Source organism: Triturus cristatus, chromosome 8 (assembly GCF_964204655.1).
Source record: "Triturus cristatus chromosome 8, aTriCri1.1, whole genome shotgun sequence".
NCBI classification, from domain to species: Eukaryota; Metazoa; Chordata; class Amphibia; order Caudata; family Salamandridae; genus Triturus; species Triturus cristatus.
Window position 1 is genome coordinate 315,778,927 of NC_140591.1, and position 18,168 is coordinate 315,797,094.

At 41.5% G+C, this 18,168-nt stretch overlaps 1 protein-coding gene across 1 annotated transcript in view; it reads left to right on the forward strand.

Annotated features, from left to right (window-relative positions):
- The window catches only part of TNFRSF19 (TNF receptor superfamily member 19), a 178,102-nt gene that overhangs the window by 76,486 nt on the left and 83,448 nt on the right, over positions 1-18,168 (forward strand). Inside the window, exon 5 of the mRNA XM_085621595.1 lies at positions 6,121-6,206. Coding sequence (XP_085477721.1) covers positions 6,121-6,206 — 86 coding nt within the window. The remainder of the gene's footprint in view (positions 1-6,120; positions 6,207-18,168) is intronic.

Here is an 18,168-nt window from a genome sequence, read left to right on the forward strand (position 1 = left end):
ATGTCAGTGCAGGCCGTGAAAAGTCTGGGTATTAGACTGGACACCGGACTGACCATGAAGAATCAGGTTTCCGCGGTCGTGGGAAGCTCAATCGGATTGATGCGTCAGCTCCGGAAACTATCTGTCCTTCTGTCATCCACCCCCATGCAGGTGGTGGTGACCGCTTTAATACTTTCCCGCCTAGATTATGGCAATGCAGTCTATATTGGCCTCCCTGCAACACTCTTGAGGAAACTTCAGGTGGTCATGAATGATGCAGCAAGGCTGATATTTAAGCTGCCCCGCAGAACGCATGCCACCCCCTTGCTGCGTCAACTACACTGGCTGCCTATTAAACAAAGGGTAGGCTTCAAGGGTTTGTGTATTGCACACAAATCCCTGTTTGGTGAGGCTCCCAAATATATTAAAGACCATTTGAAGCCCTATGTCCCGGGCCGCCATCTTCGTTCATCACAGGCCAGTCTCCTCTTTTGCCCTCGTTTCAGCATGGCGACTTTTGGAGGCCGGGCCTTTTCGGTCTTTGTACCCCAGATGTGGAATAGGCTTCCAGATGATATGCGTAAGGAAGTTGAACTGCTCCCATTTCGGAGGAGGCTCAAGACGATGCTATTTTTGGAGGCATTTGTTCCGGCCTTTCAGGATTAAGGTCATGATTCAGTGATGTGACTAAATTCGGTCCGTCGTCTATGATGCAGCGCTTAGAGACCTTTGGTGATTAGCACTATATAAATGCAAACAAACATAAACATAATGTGGTGATTTTTACAGAGCTTTCAGAAATGTGATTTCACGTGTGAGAATTTTGTTTTTATTTAGCACTCCAAGTGACGTCCACCATCTTCAATCAGTAAATAAAAAAGTTAATAAAATGGCGCCCACGTCATTCAGTAGAAGTTTACATCTTTCATCACCTGTGTAAGCAAACATGTCATTCAGCGTGTGTGCTTTGTGAATAACGCAGGCGCCAGTAGCATTACGACTAAGGCGCACTCGTGTGCACGTCATCACATCTTTTTTCTTTTTTTTTATACCAGTGCTGTAGAGCATTGGCAAAATACATAGGCAAAGACAATAGGTCACAAATGCAAAAACCCATGGCAGGTAGAAGTGAATCAGCAATATATTTCTGATTTACCGTCAATAACTACAGAAAGAAAACACAAAATTTTGCCCAGCCTGCAATAGAAATAATTATATAGGACTCTCTGAGTCATCTTTACTTTATGTTTTTCCCAATGCATCCCTTTCCCCCCTTATCCCTTTTGGCAGTCGTTAAAGGGCTAAAACTGGGACAGTGGTCCACCTTTTGATGTAATAAAACTTAAAGGGTATGTAATGTCTGTCACTTCTGTCAACTCTTGATGTTTTGATGAATTGACGTTCATGACTGTACCATCAACCTATTTGTGCAGTCATCTCACTAGCTTGACATTTACAGTGCTTAATTTGTAATGAAGTTAGTGCAGGTGCTCAAAATATACTATAGGCACTGCCAAATGCCAGGGCTGCCAAATACCAAGGTTAATGTAGACAGTTGACTCTCTATAAAGTGTACTAAAAATAAGTCTACTGTGTAGAAAGTCCAGTGGGTCCCTATTGGTTTACAGAGGCTAAAGTAGATAATACTAACTCTCTCTTTTGTGGTAATGTGGGCGAGCAGTAAGTCTTATCAGAGGGTAGTGCTCAGCGGTGAGAGCGGCGCCCCACTGCTTTTCAGCAGTGCAAAAAAGGAAAAATAAAATGATAATAACACAATGTTAATATCATTTTCTTTTTCTGTGCTGAAGCCAGTTTTGGGGCGGAACTTGGCTGTCGTCACAGCCAGCAGGGGGAGGAGTAGTTGGTGCACTTAAGTGCGCATGACGGTTTGGCCGGCCATCTTGGGGTGGCCAAACAGTCGTGCGCACTTAGCATGTTCTCCATCCGGCTGTACTTCACAGCCTGTGTGGAGAAAATGCACAGGCTCCCACTCTGTCTGAGTGACAAACCAGGTCTCTCAAACCAATCACAACGCTGCTGTCAAGCTGATGACAACAGCGTTGTGATTGGATTATGGGAGGCAGTGTGCTTCTGCTTCCAGGAAGAGAAGCGGAGGAGAGACGACGAAGGAGAGACGGCGGGCGTGCAGAGTTAAGTGAATTTTTTTTTCCATCTCCCCTGCCTTGCCACCCCCTTTCCGTACCAGCCGCCACTGGTAGTGCTAAGCATTTGCTGTACTCACAGAGGCAATAAATGAGACCCCCACTAAAAAAATTTATTGGAGCCCAAATTAGAAAAATAACACTTCTTTTTATATATGTTTTAAAACCAAGAAGGGGAGCGGTAAGTTATTTTAAATATGAATTCTTGTTATTTATCTTTAAATACTTTTTTGTTAATTAAATAATGAATTGGTAATTATTTATTAGAATGTTATATGTTAATTATTTTGGTATAGTTAGTAATTTTTCAAGTGTAATTTATTTTTTAAACAATTTATGAGTAATTTATAATCTAGTAGCAAATTGTTGGGATTGTATGTGATTAGTATGGGTAGCTATTTTTAGATTTTTTATGTTGTTTAAATCATTATTTGGTCATAAGTTAGGTAAATTATCTAGTTTATTAGTGCTTAATATATTTGTTTACTCTAGCGTGTGATTTGTATTTATTTTTACATTTTCTACAGTATTTTGTAAGTTAGTTGCAGGTCTTTGAGTTTGTAGGGGATTACCTTAGGAATGCATTGAATTTTTTTATTTTTTTATTTATAATGAATTTCCTGGGGTAGTTAAAATATTAGTTGATGATTAATACTGTAATTTATTTGATTGATTATATTTTATGTTAACTAATTGACAATTAAAAAACAAATATTGAATAATTCTATTGTATTCAAATTTTTCAAATGATTTGTATATTTATTATTTGTTTTCATTTTATTTGTTTTGTTTTTATAACTGATTTAAAAATAATAATGTTTTATTTATAGTTTTCATGTACCTTTTAAGTTTTGTGGGTTTTTAGTAGTCTGTAAGGAAGTGTATTTATTTTAAATCTTTTTTTTAAAATTATTGTTGTATTATAAAATGAGTTTTATACATTGCAGTTAATTGTATTTACCTATATTGCATACATGACATTTAATTTAAGTATGTTTAAATATTTGTATTTTGTTATGTATGTAATTTAAAAACAAAATGTTCAGTAGGTGAAATGGTAAAACTCCTCCAAAGGCCAACACTTTACCAACTGTTGCTTAGGTTGGTCTTGGAATAGTAAATCTAAACCCTCCTAAGCTCTACACTTTGCCCAATGTTGTATAGATTGGAGTGGGAATAGTAAATCTATCCCTCTAAAGTCTAACATTTTCCCTCCTGTTACTTAAATAGGAATGGGAACGGTAAATTTGAACCCTTCAAAGTCCAACACTTTCCTTACAGTTTCTTACAATGAAGTGGAAATAGTAAATACAACCCCATCAAAGTCTAACCCTATCCCTGCTGTTGTTTAGGAGTGGGCATAGTGAATCTAAGCTCTCAAAAGTGCAACTCTTTCCCTATTGTTGCGTGGATTGTAGTGGCAATAGTAAATCTAACCCGTCCAACACCTACTGTTGCTTAGATCAGAGTTGGAACATTAAATGTAACCCCTCCAAATTCCATTGCTTTCCCTACTTTTGCTTAAATTGGAGCTAAAATAGCAAATCTGAATCCTTCAGAGTCTAACACTTATGCTAGTGTTATTGTTATATTTTTAGTTAATGGTTAAATTATTTATAAAATAATTAAATATTTTTATTTAAATATATTTGTTAATGCTAAATGAATTTGCTTCTAATTTTTTTTATGTAATGTATTTTAAAAAATTGCTATTATTTATATATAAAATTGATTGACATTAATAATTCAAAGTATTGTTTATAGTAATTATATTTTTAATTAAGTTTGATATGTTTTTATTATATGTTTGTTAGTTTGGGTTTTTAAAGTAGTAATATGATTAGTGTATTTTTATTGTTTAAGTATTATTTTTGTATATTTTAAAGTATATATATATATATAATGTATGTATATATATATATAAATATTACATTTCCACTCCATGTGTATTTATTTATTTCTTTTACATTAATAATAAAACTATTTATTTTTAATTATATCATTATTTTCTGGTCTAATATTTGACTCTCTCCTACTCTACCCCTCCTTGCATCATCTGACATTTCTTTTACTATACCGATCCCCCCACAACAAACCTTTCTAAACTCTTCCCTCTGATTCCTCCCCACCAAAAACCCTTTTTACTCATCCAAAAGCCTCCTCCTACTGCTATGACCTAAAAAAAGAAATCCTTCACTCTTCTATCCCTACACTATCCTTTTCAATCAAAATAACAAACTAACATGTTCACTTCTCTAATTCCATATTCCACTATACTAATTCACCACTAATCCTTTATGGGTTCCAGAGTAGGGTGCTACTCGCCAACAAAGCGTTTCAACACCTCATCAGCGCTATATAAATGCAAACCTTTCTCTCTTTTTTACCCCTCACCAACCCATCTCAATCCAAATAACTGACTAACATAGCCACCACTCAAATTACTTCATATTTCACTATACTAATTTTCAACACTAATCCTTTATGGGTTCCGGAGTAGCCTGTAACTCACCAGAAAAGCGCTTCAACACCCCATCAGGGGTAACAGGCGCTTTATGAATGCAAACCTTTCTTTCCCTTCTATCCCACCACTATCCTTCTCACTCCAAATAACTGACTAATATCCACCACTCAAATTACTTCATATTTCAATATACTAATTCACCACTAATCCTTTATGGGCTTCTGGAGTAGCGTGCAACTCGCCAATAAAAGCGCTTTAACACCCCATCAGTGGTAAGAAGCGCCATATAAATACAAACCTTTTTTCCTCTTCTATCCTTCAGCTAACCTTCCGAATCCAAATAACTGACTAACATATCCACCACTTAAAATGTAATTGCATGTTTCACTATACTAATTCGACATTAATCCTCTATGGGCCACGGAGTAGCGTGCTACTCGCCGAAAAGATCTTCGACGCCTCTTCAGGGGTAGTAAGCACTATACAAATGCAATTACAATGCAATACAATACAATACATAAAATGCTGTGTCTAGGAATATTTCTTAATGCTTGCTATTTTTAAAGATATTCTGCGCCTTGTATTTTTGACACAGTATTTTGGTAGTTTACATACAAAGTGGCTTATTCCGATGTAGGATGGACACCTGTGAGGATACGGGTCCGACTGACCGCCTAATCAAGATCACGGCCGTAAACTGGCCATAGCACAAACTCCCATAGGGAAATGGGAGGTTGTGTTCATCTCTGCACCACGTGGCAGGGATCAATGGTGCCCCCCTCAGCCACCAACAGTAAGCCGATGGATGAAGGGGGACTTGGTAGGTGCCTTCAAACTCGCTTTCCAACAGGCCTTCCAAGTCGGAAAACCCAGCATGGAAAGCCTGCTGAAAACTGAGCATCGTAAACTGTCCATATGGATTACGGGCCGGTCTCCCGTCCAAAGCCAGGAGGAATGACTGGCCGGTTTCGCTTCCAACCGCCTAAATTGTAATTAGGCGGTCGCAAATAAAACTGACGATCTCAGTCGGAAATCTCCGACATGAGGTCGGAGTCTTTCAGACCGAGATCGTAATCGGCCCCAAAGTATGCAACCCTGATATTTTTGTTGAATATATTTTTGACACAATATTCTTGTGCCACAAAGTTTTGGTAAATTATATTTTGTCATACAAATGTGGGGTGTCAGTCTAAGGGCACACCATAGAGCTTTTGTAAATATTGAAATTGGAAAAAATGCTGCACTTTAGTTTTAATGATTTGTAACACCACTTTTTGCATCACGTTACCAAAGAAGAGCGTAGCTGGCATAAACAATTATAAAAATCCCAACTAAAATAACATTTTTAGATTGATGTATTGGTAAAGAGAAAAACATGTTCACAGCTTGAGCCATATGTTGCTGTTTTCTGTCTGCGTGGTAGAATCTGTGTCGTGTGAGAAGGGAATTTCTGAAATGTTGTGATAGACTTGTTTACTGCAGCTGTTAATTTGGCATTGCTCCATCTCTCTCCAGATTTTACCGAAAGACAAAGTTGGGTGGATTTCAAGACATGGAGTGCGTTCCATGTGGTGACCCGCCTCCTCCTTATGAGCCTCACTGTAAGTTCATGTTCTGTTGATATTATGAATTTGTATCCCTTTTATATAAATAGCTTTAAAGCAATGGTTATTTGCAACTTTCCTTTTGTTCATAAACAAAAGATGTCCCGTACATTGCCCCAGTTCTCTGACAGTACATTGTTGTTTCACTTGCTATGAAGGCATAGTGTATACTTAGATGTACTGAGTGTGATATGCGAGTAATGATCATTATTGAGTGTAGGACGGGTCTATGTCTTAAAATGCATTACCTCAATTGGGTCATAATACCCCTCAGCAGTGGTAATAGCATATTACTCTCAGCAGGTCAGAAAGTACGGCTTAAGTCATTAGTTCTCATGTGTAGAAAGTGTAAACAGAGGTATTGAACTAGAGGAAAAAGAGTTACATTTGTGCTTTGAGGTAAATCTCACTATATAGGCCAGGTAAGTATGGGAGAATGATTTTAACCGAGGATGTGTGAGTCATTAAAGAGTGATTTTTGAAGTTAGTTAAGCTATGCTGTGGTAGTGACACAGAATTTGGTCTTTTAACTATAGTAATAAATGTTTTAATGTATACATAATAGTGCTTTTGAGCCAAGGAACATGATTTATAGGAATGCATTTTTACTCTTATAGCACAGCTGTTTTGTGCAACTCTACAACGACTTCTTGATGCATAATGTGGCATAATACTTGCACTTATATGTTTACAGCAATTGTGGTAGAGATGATGGCAAACACCCCTATTATAGCTTTAGAATTGGGGAAATGATTTTTGTCTTTTATAAAGAGAAATATTGCATTTTATTTGAGATGTACATTGCATGATCAAAGAATGGGAAAGTAGATGTTCAGATAACTGCTTATTACAGCTTGTTTGTTAAAACTCTATGCCTTTTAGCTGGCAATGTGTAACAAATTTGACTAGTTCATCTTATACCTTGTTCATATGTTTGCAATCCAATGGATTTCGCACAAACAGATGATTACAAATTGACTGATAAAGTGCAGTGTTAAATAACAGCGTGTTCTATTCATTGATCTACCAGGAATATTGCGTAATAGTCTTTGTAAAAACAGTTCAACATTACCTCATTACATAGTCTAATTTTTCCTAATCTAAGGTTGATACAATACTGAATTATAGCAGTGACAAGGACTTACAGGTTATCCAATAAAGTGCAAAGTGTTGGATAGGAGCTTATTGCAATTTTTTAGGTTGTTCTTAGATCCTGATCATATAACAAGCCAACATCTATTAACAAGAAAATACAAATTGTCTAGCAAAGTGTCTGAAAGCTGGTTTTTGCGAATTTCAAAGTTCACTTTGGATCATGTTCCTATATCTAGCAAAGATCTTGATTGATAGTCCTTCTTTATTGTTAAAACAATATAATAATGCTTTATTGCATGTTCGTATTTTTTTGTCTTGAATATTGCAATTAATAGGATTTTCTGTTCCCAAGCACGTTTTGGGCAGTAAGAGGCTAGGTCCCCTAGGCTGTTTCTGTAATAATTACAAAATCTGCTGGCTGGATGGGGTCGTGGCTATTTCCATATTATTTTTATTTCCCCGCATCAAAAATATAGGGTCGATTTAGAGTCTGGTGGTGTTTGATAGCCAGACTCACGGTGGCGGTCCTGCAACCACCATATTACAAGGAAGATTTTTGGACCGTCCACTGCTGCGCTGGCTGTGCCAGGGAACATCGGTTCCCTGGCGGTGGCGCAGCAGACAGGCCTATTCAATATGCAAGGCTCGACCGCCACGGTCTGCCGAGTATATTTCTAGCTTCCCCACCGCAAGCCTTTTCATGGCAGGCTCACCGCCATGAAAAGGCTGTCGCTGGGGAAACATAGGGGCCCTACAGGTTCTCCATACCCGCCACCATGGGCATGTCCCCCCCTGTTTTCATGCACCCCAATTTCCCGCACAGCATGGACTTCAGTCCATGCCGTGCTGGAACTTCTTTTGCATTCCCATTGTGGTGCCTGTTTTCAGGTCACCGTCGTAAGAACAGCAAAAAAGAAACTTCCAGACAGAGTCAGTTTCAAAATCCTCACTCACGCCTACAAATGCCTACACAACAACGGACCCAAATACCTCAACAACAGAATCAACTTCCATGTACCCAAAAGAAGCCTCCGATCTTCCAACCTCACAGTGGCCGAAACCCCGCGCAGAGCCAGAGCAGGCGGAAGATCCTTCTCTCACATTGCAGCCAAGACCTGTAACGAGCTATCGACAGACATCAGACGCGCCCCCTCCCTGAGCACCTTCAGGAAGACCCTCAAGACCTGGCTCTTCAGCTAAACAGATCTGCGGACCCCCCCCCCCCCCCCCCCCCCCCCACACACACACACAATCCCCCTCCCTCAGCACCAAGAGAACCTCACGGGTGAGTAGTGTGCTTACAATTCCCTGATTGATTGATTGAGTCGTACTTGAAATCTGGGGGGCGATCCCTGGACGCCTTTGGCAGTGCTGTGCTCGTGCAGAGCAGGCGCAGCACCGCCAAAGTCATAATCGGGCTCTTAGTTCTTTAAGCTCATAGCATTAAGGCTGCATGATGGGACAATAATTAATTATTAGCATAAGAGTCTTTGAGCAAAAATTATCACAAGAACCGAATCTCTGTAGGTCTATAGTTTGACAAAGATGGAAAATATATTTGTTTAGGGAAGTCTTGAATAAAGATTTTGAAAAAGACTGGTCCTATTGGTGTTCCATATTCAACTCATTTAAAAATGTGTTGAGTTTTATATGTCACAATATATTTTCTTGTAGTATTTGACTAGCAAACGCTTGACATAGGAAACCTACAAGAATACTGGAATCTGCCTTCATGTTGAACCAATATCTTGCTAGGGCTCCAGTTGCTCTCAGTTCTTGATCAATAACTCCAAATTCTAAACGAATTTGGGCTGGCCTAGAATATTGTGGAAGATTTCTCTAAACTATTTGCTGTGCTCAATAGTAAACCAATTATTAGAGGTGATGGAGAAAGCTTTAATCCCATAGCTTAATACCAGAATAAATTTAGTCTTGATGACAATACAAAAGGGTGTAATTGACGGTCCATGTACATTTTTAGATAATTTTAGCAACCTTGACCTGAGACAAATCACCTTTTTTAAGCTTAAAGTCACCTTTGGTGTGGAGGATAACACCTCAACATGATCCAGTATTTGCCTTCCCACATGCCAAGAAAGTATTTGATTTTTTTGTGAAGCAAAGGACATTATTTTCGTATTTTCATAATTCATTTCTAACTGGTTAGTTTCACAAGATATTCATAGATTTTTAAAGACATTCTGGAGACTGATTCTTGTATGATCCAGGAGGACTGTGTCATCTGCAAAATGAATGATGGATGTTCAATGTTGATGTTGAGGGGACAGGCCATTGAATTCTTCAGGGTCTCCTCAGTGTCAGCTAACCTGTAGGTCAAAAGTAGTTGGGCAAGAACGCAGTCTTGTTTAAGGTCTTTCTTGACTTGAATTTTGCAGTTTCCCTGGGACCCAATTTGAAGAGTACAAACTTATAAACTACGTTCAATATTTTACACAGTAGACCCCACTGTGATAATTTTGCCCAAAGCAAATCTCTATTAATGGAGTCAAAATCGTTTTTAAATCAATAAAACAGGCACACAATGTAGGGCCTCATTACGATGTCGGGCAGAAACTTTCCGCCTGACACTATCTCGGATTCGGGAACTGACCGACTCGCGGTCGGCGGTTCTGCCCGAACGATTATGATGCGACCAAACAGTGTTCGGTCGGAGTCCCATTGTTCCCTATGGGAGCACGTGTTCTGCCCGACAACATAGGCTCCTATGGAGAAATGGTGTGTGTGTGTGTGTGTGTGTAAAACCCTGCACCCTGTCGCGGGCACTCCATTGTGCCTGCCACACATTGCAGGGTTTTATTATTATTATTATTATTGCAGCATATGGAGCGCACGGCTACCTCCGACGGAAGTGTCCCGGCGCTAGCAGCGAATACAGTAGGAGAAGCCTAGTGGGGAAGCGCTAAGATAAGCCAAAAAGCCAGGTTTTCAGAGCCTTCCTAAACATAGGTTCTGAATTGGCCTTCCGTATGTGCTCAGGCATGGAGTTCCAGAGAGAAGCAGTTTTCACAGAGAAAGCATGGCCGCCAAACCTGTCTTTTTCGAAGCGGGGAATCACAAGTAGTACTGGTGATTCGACCTCAAAGGCCTGGTCTGGTGGTATTTCTGGAGTCTCTGCTTCAAGTATTGAGGGCCAGTGTCTCTAGCTGCTCTATAAGCGAGGGCACATGGCCTTAAACTCTATCCTCCTTTTAACAGGCAGCCAGTGCTGGCTGCGCAATTGGGGGGAAATATGGTGGAGGAGTGGCGCGTTCCTAATAAACCTAGCAGCCGCGTTTTAAATAATTTGTAGTTTCCTGATCAAAATGGCTGGGAGACCCAAGTACAGGCTGTTAGCATTGTCTAGCTGAGACGTGATCAATGCGTGGACCGTCATTTTCCTACAATCCATAGGCAAGAGACGGAGGAATCTCCGCAAGGTTTTCAGTTTCCAAAAGCATGAAGAGGAAACTTGGCATATCTGGGCTTTGCCTGAGAGGTTAGAGTCAAATTTGAACCCAAGATTCCTAGCGGAAGCAACTGGAAGAGGGGGAGGATTAAGCTCTGACGGCCACCAAAGTTCGGACCGTGGGGGAGTAGGTTGATTGAAAGACAGAACCTCCATTTTATCAGTGTTCAACTTCAAGCAGCTGTCAGTCATCCAAGTTGTGATGTTAGTCAAGCATTGCTTGAAATAGGTGAATGCTACCTTGGTGTGATCCCTAAAAGAACACAAGCTGAGTATCGTCAGCATACGAGACAACCCTTACACCACATTGCTCGACTAGCGAATCAAGGTAAATATAAAAAAGAGTCAGGCTCCAGGCCAACCCAGGGAAACTCCGCATACAAGAGGGCTAAAGGAGGAGACATAAGGGCAGAGAAATACTTACTGACACCGGCCCTCAAGAAATGAGCGGAACCAGGCTTAAAGTGGTTCCCGTCACTCCCATCAGCTCGAGTCTTTCTAGAAGGATCTGATGCAAAACCGTTTCAAAAGCTGCAGACAAGTCCAACCGCACTAGCATTGCACAGCTACCGTGGTCTAGGTTTCCCCGTATCATTTCCGCCACTTCAAGCAGAGCTGTCTCTGTGCTGTAGCCTGATCTAAAGCCCGACTGGGAGTCATGGAGATAGTTGTTAGACTCCTGGAACTCAGATAGTTGTCTCTGAACTTCCTTCTCAAGGATTTTTGCCGGCGCTGACAGGAGGGAAATAGGCCTAAAGTTCTTCAGTTCAGCCGGCTCCGCGTCATCTTTCTTGAGGATTGGCTGGACCAATGCCGTTTTCCAAATGGTTGGATAGGTGCCCGATTTCAGGGATGAATTCCAGATCTAGTTTAGTGTGGGATTGGATAGAGGGGCCAGCAGCTTGAAACACCTGGCTGGGCAAGGGTCAACCGGTGATCCAGATTTGATTTTATTCAGTTCAGTGAGGGTCGTTTCAGGGCAAAAAGGGCAAAATTCAGACCACACGCCTGAGTGGTAGGGGGTAGGTAATGGTTTAGCTAGCGAACCTGCCAAGGTAAACGAGTAGAAAGCCTGAACTTTATCCCGGAAGAAGATGGAGAGATCTTCACACAGGGTGGCTGAAGGGGCAATAGTGCTCTTCAAGGCCACTGGCTTAATAAAGCCCTGCACAATCGTAAAAACATATCTAGCAGAGTTATCAGAGGATTTATTTGATTAGCAACATAGTCCCTGATGGTATTGCGCTTTAGCCCATGGAAGTTTTTTAGTGCTGCTCTGTAAGCGCACTTGGCCTCTGAGTTATAGGTTTTCCGCTGGCACGCTCAAGCTTCTTGCAGAGGCTTTTCTCCAAGCGGAGTTCAGTTGTGAACCTAGGGGCATAGGTTTAATCCTAGCCAGTTTCATGGTCCTTATAGGGGTTATTCTGTCAAGGGCTGAAGTAACCCAACAGTTGAAAGGGGGTCGCTTGCGTACCCCCTCGGCCCCCAACCAGAAGCCTCAGGATTAAGGGTCCCCGCGACGGGCCCCCAAAGTCACTTCCTAACAGCCTTTTTGTGTCGGACAGGCCGATTCGGAAAGGCTGTTGGAAATCTACATCGTAATCGGTCAGTCGGAAATGCTGTTCATAGTGTTGCACGATGCGGTTCCGACCAACACGAATACTCCGAAAGCCAGTCAAAGCCGATTCGGAATATCCTTTCCGACCACAAACATTGTAATCAGTCGGGCGGAATGTAAACCAACCGAGTCGCTCGAAAGGGTTCCGACGCTGTCTAGGAAATTCCGACTGTTGGGCGGAATGAGGCCCATGGTGTTTGTTCAATTTGATTTGTAAATTAAGTGAGACTGGGTGTTCCTGAAGCCAGTTTAAAACCATGGATTTATGTTTTTTACCTCAGCTCAGGAATTTAAATCCTCAATCAAAATACAAGTGTATCAACTCCAAAAGAACCGTATGCCTTGTGTGCCCTTCCCTCGTGTGCTGCTGGGAATGGTCAGTCACAAATGTATGTCCTGCCTTAGATGAAAACAAAGACAAGCAGACAAGAGAGCAAATATACTGCCATGGCCCTGTGCAAATAAAGCCTGCATCTTCAAAATTAAAAACTAGGTTTAGAAGAACTGGTCCACGTATGAAACAGATGAGGTTTAAAAAGGGTGTTAATCAGGTTGCTGGCAGTGCCTCATAATATCTTCTGGGTTGAGACTCAGCTTGTGTCATGTAAGGTATGCTCCCTTTTCATCCCTGCTGCTTGCTGTTGTCAGTGGATTCATCACACCGGTGTACGCTGACATACTTGGTGCTCCTTAGCAGCTTGTGGTACACATATAAGTGTGGAGTTCCCATTTCCCCATAAATAGAGAAACCGGTGGATCACTGGAAAGTAAACAGATCAGAGCAAGGTTCCCACAGGCTCTGAGACAGTGGAGTACCCTGTGCTCACTCCACACAAGGGATTGGTTGAAATTGTTCTCAAAGAAAACTGTAGGACTAGACAACAATATCCACAGCTATTCAGAAGAGGTAAGAGGAAGAATTGAATTCATTAAAATATTTAAAAAACTGCCTGGGCAAACTCAAGCCTAGAGTCCCATGCCAAACCCCTTCCGGCAGCCCTCACGTAGGCGTTCTGGCAGTAACTACAGTCAATTATGTTAATAAGTTAACATCATTTTTAAAGCAGTCTCTGGGAGGAGTCACACAACCAAGGTGTGTTCATTAAAACTATTCTAACATTACCAAGGTAAACAAGAAAGAAATTAAGGAGGAGACTGCCAGCAGATGTAAACAAGTACTGGCAAAACCAAGTGGTCTGCCACTGACTGTCAGCAGATGTAAAAAAGGAACTCAGATCATTTGCATTAACACACAAGGGAAAATATAACTGAAGTTTTACCTAACATTACTAAGTCTATTCAGATGTGCAATTAGAAGTGTGTAATTTCAGCAGGCTTTTCAGATAATATCTATAAACAGGTTGTGAGTGAAATTGGAGTAGTTTGTATACGTTGCGGTAACGCTTCTATGACACTGAGCCCTTTTGTATACTTTAGGTGTAGCTCCTTAGTTATGATATGGATATGAGCTGCACCAGCCCCAAGCCATTTGAAAGAAACCATGCCCAACCCTTCCTCCTCTGCTTTCTGCAGTCCTGTCACTCATCAGGAGCTCATTACAGGCGTGTATTTTCCTCTGATCTGGGTACAGCACAATAACTTGCATTCTAAAGCAGAAGCTGAATTTCCTGCTGGTCAGTATAGCTCTTGTGGAGCTAAGACTAGTAGAAGGAGTGGGAGTGAACACCACTCAGCTTGATGGCTAGGCAACAGTTTCTTGGTGATTTCACAGGAGAAAGTAGAAAGTGCACCATCGCACACACTTGAGTGGATGACTTGTGAATTTCCCACAATTTGTTTTGACAGAGGTTCTCATGTGACCCCTCATACAGATCAGCAGCCCGTTTGTTACCCTCACAGCATCCTTTTCTATTGTTTGCTGCCCACCTCCATTTCCTCTCTTGTAATTTCTGGAAAGATCATCAAACTGTGACAGAGGTAGTGGAGGCAGGGAACAACCTCATGTGAGCGGGTAGTGAACCAAATTGGAGCCAGGTTGGCCTTGCGACCAGCCTCCAAGGTGAAGCCCACTTCCTTTTTAGGTCTCGCCTGACCCAGCGCATGCGCTGGTCTGGCGAGACTTTTTGAGAGGGCTCCAAAATTGCTACCAGGCCAGCCTAGAGCTACAGTGCATGGGCGCGCGCGCCGCGCTTTACCGCGATTACTTTCACGGCCGCTTTGATGTTTGATCGTGATTGCGATCACTTACAGTTTCACGGCCGCACGGCCGCTTTGCATAGCCATTAGGTCTCGCTTTTGAGACCTCATAAGTATTTAGTTATGCAACTGTTGCATGGCTAAACACTTATAAGGTCCCAAAGGCGAGACCTATTGGCTATGCCAATGCTTGTTTTCTACTTGTGTTTAGTTTCATGTGATCCATGATATTAATGGGGTACTCCCTCCTGCTGGGCTTTCTTTTTGTCTTAGTTTTTAAGGGATGATGCATCACTTGTTCCCTACATCTTTTCTCATGCGGTTGATGTGTGGTGTTGAAGGTGGGGTCCATGTGGGTCCCCTTCAGAATAACATTTTTAAAGACAGCTTTGATAATGACTTGACTTTTATCCCGATTATGGGCCAAACGGGGTGGTAGGGTTATTTTTTTTTGTTGGTGTGCAAGCTAGGTCTTCACCATGTGGATAAAGCATACCACGTCAGTGGTCATTTTCCGCACCCTACTAGTACAAATATATGCTGTTCAAGTGTTGGGTATGTGAGTAGTATGTTAATTTCCAGTTAGAGATGGGACCAGTGGCTACCCTCAGTTGCTTTTTGTTGAAAATTCTGTGTGGTGATTAATGTACTGATCCACAAAAGGGCATCCAGCTGATATTGTGTGTCTTCTTAGCTGGTGGTATTTTTGTGAGGCATAACATCACTTGTTGAAAACAGCACTATATTCATTTGAATTTAAAAAACGTTCCCATTTACATGCTTTTTGGGGGGGGGGCTCCATAACATTTTTCATTCAGTGCAGTCTGCTGTACTTTTCATGAATGACCAAATGTGGGTTGATTGCAGGAGATAAAAGGATAGCTTCCAACTTTAGTGATATAGTTGTTATGTCTTGTCGTTATGCCATGTTCATTGAAAACTGCAGCCCCTATATGCTGCTTCGCGTTCACCGAAGTAGGTTATCGCTGACATGCTTTCTCATCTCTTGTAACAAGAATCTCCTTAGTCTATTGCTTTTGCGGTCTTGGTGGGATATTTGGGAACTCCCCGTTCAAACAATGTTTTAGTTGGACATGCCAGGGCATGTCTGCTGCCGTTGTGCATTGCTTTTTGTGCACCGTACTTGTGTAAGCTGAGTTGCTTATGATGGATAACTGATTCCATGGTTGTGGTTAGGTCCTTCTAACAGGTTTTTAATAGGATGTGGAATGCAGGTGTACCGGTAGACTAGTTTGGTAGGAAGATACTCTGTTTCATGTACATCGAGAATGTGCACGACTTTAAACTTACAGATATCAGCTCTGTATATGGAAGACTTTTACCCATCCTGTCGGCAGCACCCTCTTGGGTGACATACAATAGTGGCGATGAGCATCCATCTTAGTACCCTAGTAACTCAAAGGGAGAGAGTGTGATGTGTCCCAGACAAGGAGGTGGTGTTCCAAGAGGTTGAATATTTAATTTGATTATAATAGTTAACAGATCTAAAACTGGTACGGCTCGTGGCAGAGGCTTGCCCTATCCATTGGCAAGGCTGACATTATGTGACTAGGAGCAAATGAAAACAGGTGCTGGCCTCCTTATACCTTAATTGTATGAAGTCTGACCCACAATGTCACCCGCTTCTCAACCTTTTAAGCCTTCAAGGAGATTTGGGATTGAGTGCCTCTTTAGGGAGATGCCATTGACATCAATGGAGATTAAAACATTTCTGGAGAGCAATGAATGCTTTAAAGCCCAATTACTCCACTGCAGATCATGGGAGTCATTTCGCTTGTGTGGAGGGTAAAGAAAGATAGATTAAAATCATATTTTTTCACAGAATTAGGGATACATGGCAGCTCTCTGTTCAACTGCCCTTGGATTTTAAGTCTTGCCTTGTACATCTGCCAAGTGTGGCAGGAGGTTTATGTTCCTGCAGAAGCAGCAGCTTTAGTCTTGTTTCTAACTTTCTTTGCTCTACATTGTAGTAAGACATGATCCTTCATACACTTCCACGGAATCTTGACATAGGACTATTCACCCAGAAAAGGAAAGTAGGGGCGGACATGCTTCTACCTGAGAATATTTTCCTACTTTTCTTCTCTATTTTGCAAGCATTCCAAAAGTATGCTTAGAAAAGTGTGCCTCACATACGTTTCTAGGCATCATGTCTTGGAATATAACATGATTTTCTGGTGAAATGTAGCCTCCTGTGCAAATGTGCTTTATAATTTTTTTTTTTCAATGAGGAAAACATTCTTCCCAGTGTAAAATCCCTTCCCCCAAACACCCACAGCAAATCTGGGACTGTTCCTTTCTCCTTCCCATGCACCGTCTGGAGTAAATCCCTAATCATTTTCAGAGTGGAGAGGGGACGGGAGAGAAGTTTGGGAAAGTTTACAAACATAAAAATCCACTCTTTCCATGCAGGGTCAATTATGATCAATGGATAAATAAAAGTTTTACAACCATTGTAAATTTGTCGTATTATTTGAAGCTGTTCCTTTTTCTCAAGCACGGTGAGGGGTGCTACTATTGGAAGAGAGTTGACTGCACTTAGTGGCTTGTGTATTAAATAATTAATGTGCAGCAACATTTCAGCATGGAGGGGTCAGTTTAGGGTCAGCGTTCTGTTAAAGTGTCATTACAGAGGATTTTAGAAATGTTTTTAAAAGCCCTGCAGACTGTTTAAAAATGTGAAGTTCCCTATTAATTTTCAATTTTTCCCTCGATTTCCAAGCAAACCAGAAGTCTGCAAACACTTCAGAGAGATGGGGAGGGTGACTGGAGTCTATGCAGCAGTATATTGCAGCAACAAAAGATCAGGGCTGACCAAGATGCATGATAGCCCAGCAGTTTGCACCTGAGACCTAAGTCTCTGCAATGAAGCTGTCCAGTCAGAGTTGCTCGCCATTCCTTGTATGCTCACATCTATACCTTATGAATGAATGTTGTGTGCTCTCAGGGCAATATACACACAGATGTATCTCGGGCAGGGTGGCAGATAGTGAACTAATCCTGGCAACAGGAAAGAGAGGTTTCAAGGATATGTGGTTGAGTGCAATAGAGACTTTAGGATCACGGCACACAAAGGGAAAGGGGATGTAGGGAAATTTGTCAGTGGAAAAAAGACCATACTTATTTTGATTAGCAAACATCAAACAAAGTCAAAAACAACTCGGTACGCTGAGTGCAGTTTCATGCAATTTGTTTGATTCTTTTTTGCTGCTATGTTGACAAACGCATTTTCACTGCAGTTTCTGCAGATTTCTTTGCAGAGTATAAGCCTGATTTAGAGTTTGTCGGATGGGGTACTCTGTCCCAAATGTGCCGGATATACTGTCCGCCTTACTACATCAATCAATCAATCAGGGTCTTGTATAGCGCGACTACTCACCCGAGAGGGTTTCAAGGTGCTGGGGGAGGGAGCTGCTGGTCAGACTGGGTGGAGGATTATTCGAAGAGCCAGGTCTTGAAGTCCTTCCTGAATTGGGTCAGCGACGTAGATTGCTGAAGGTGGAGAGGCAGGGTGTTCCAGGTCTTGGTGGTGAGGTTGGAGAAAGACCTTCCTCCGGTTCTGGTCTTGTATATCCTGGGGATGGAGGCAAGGGCGAGTTAGG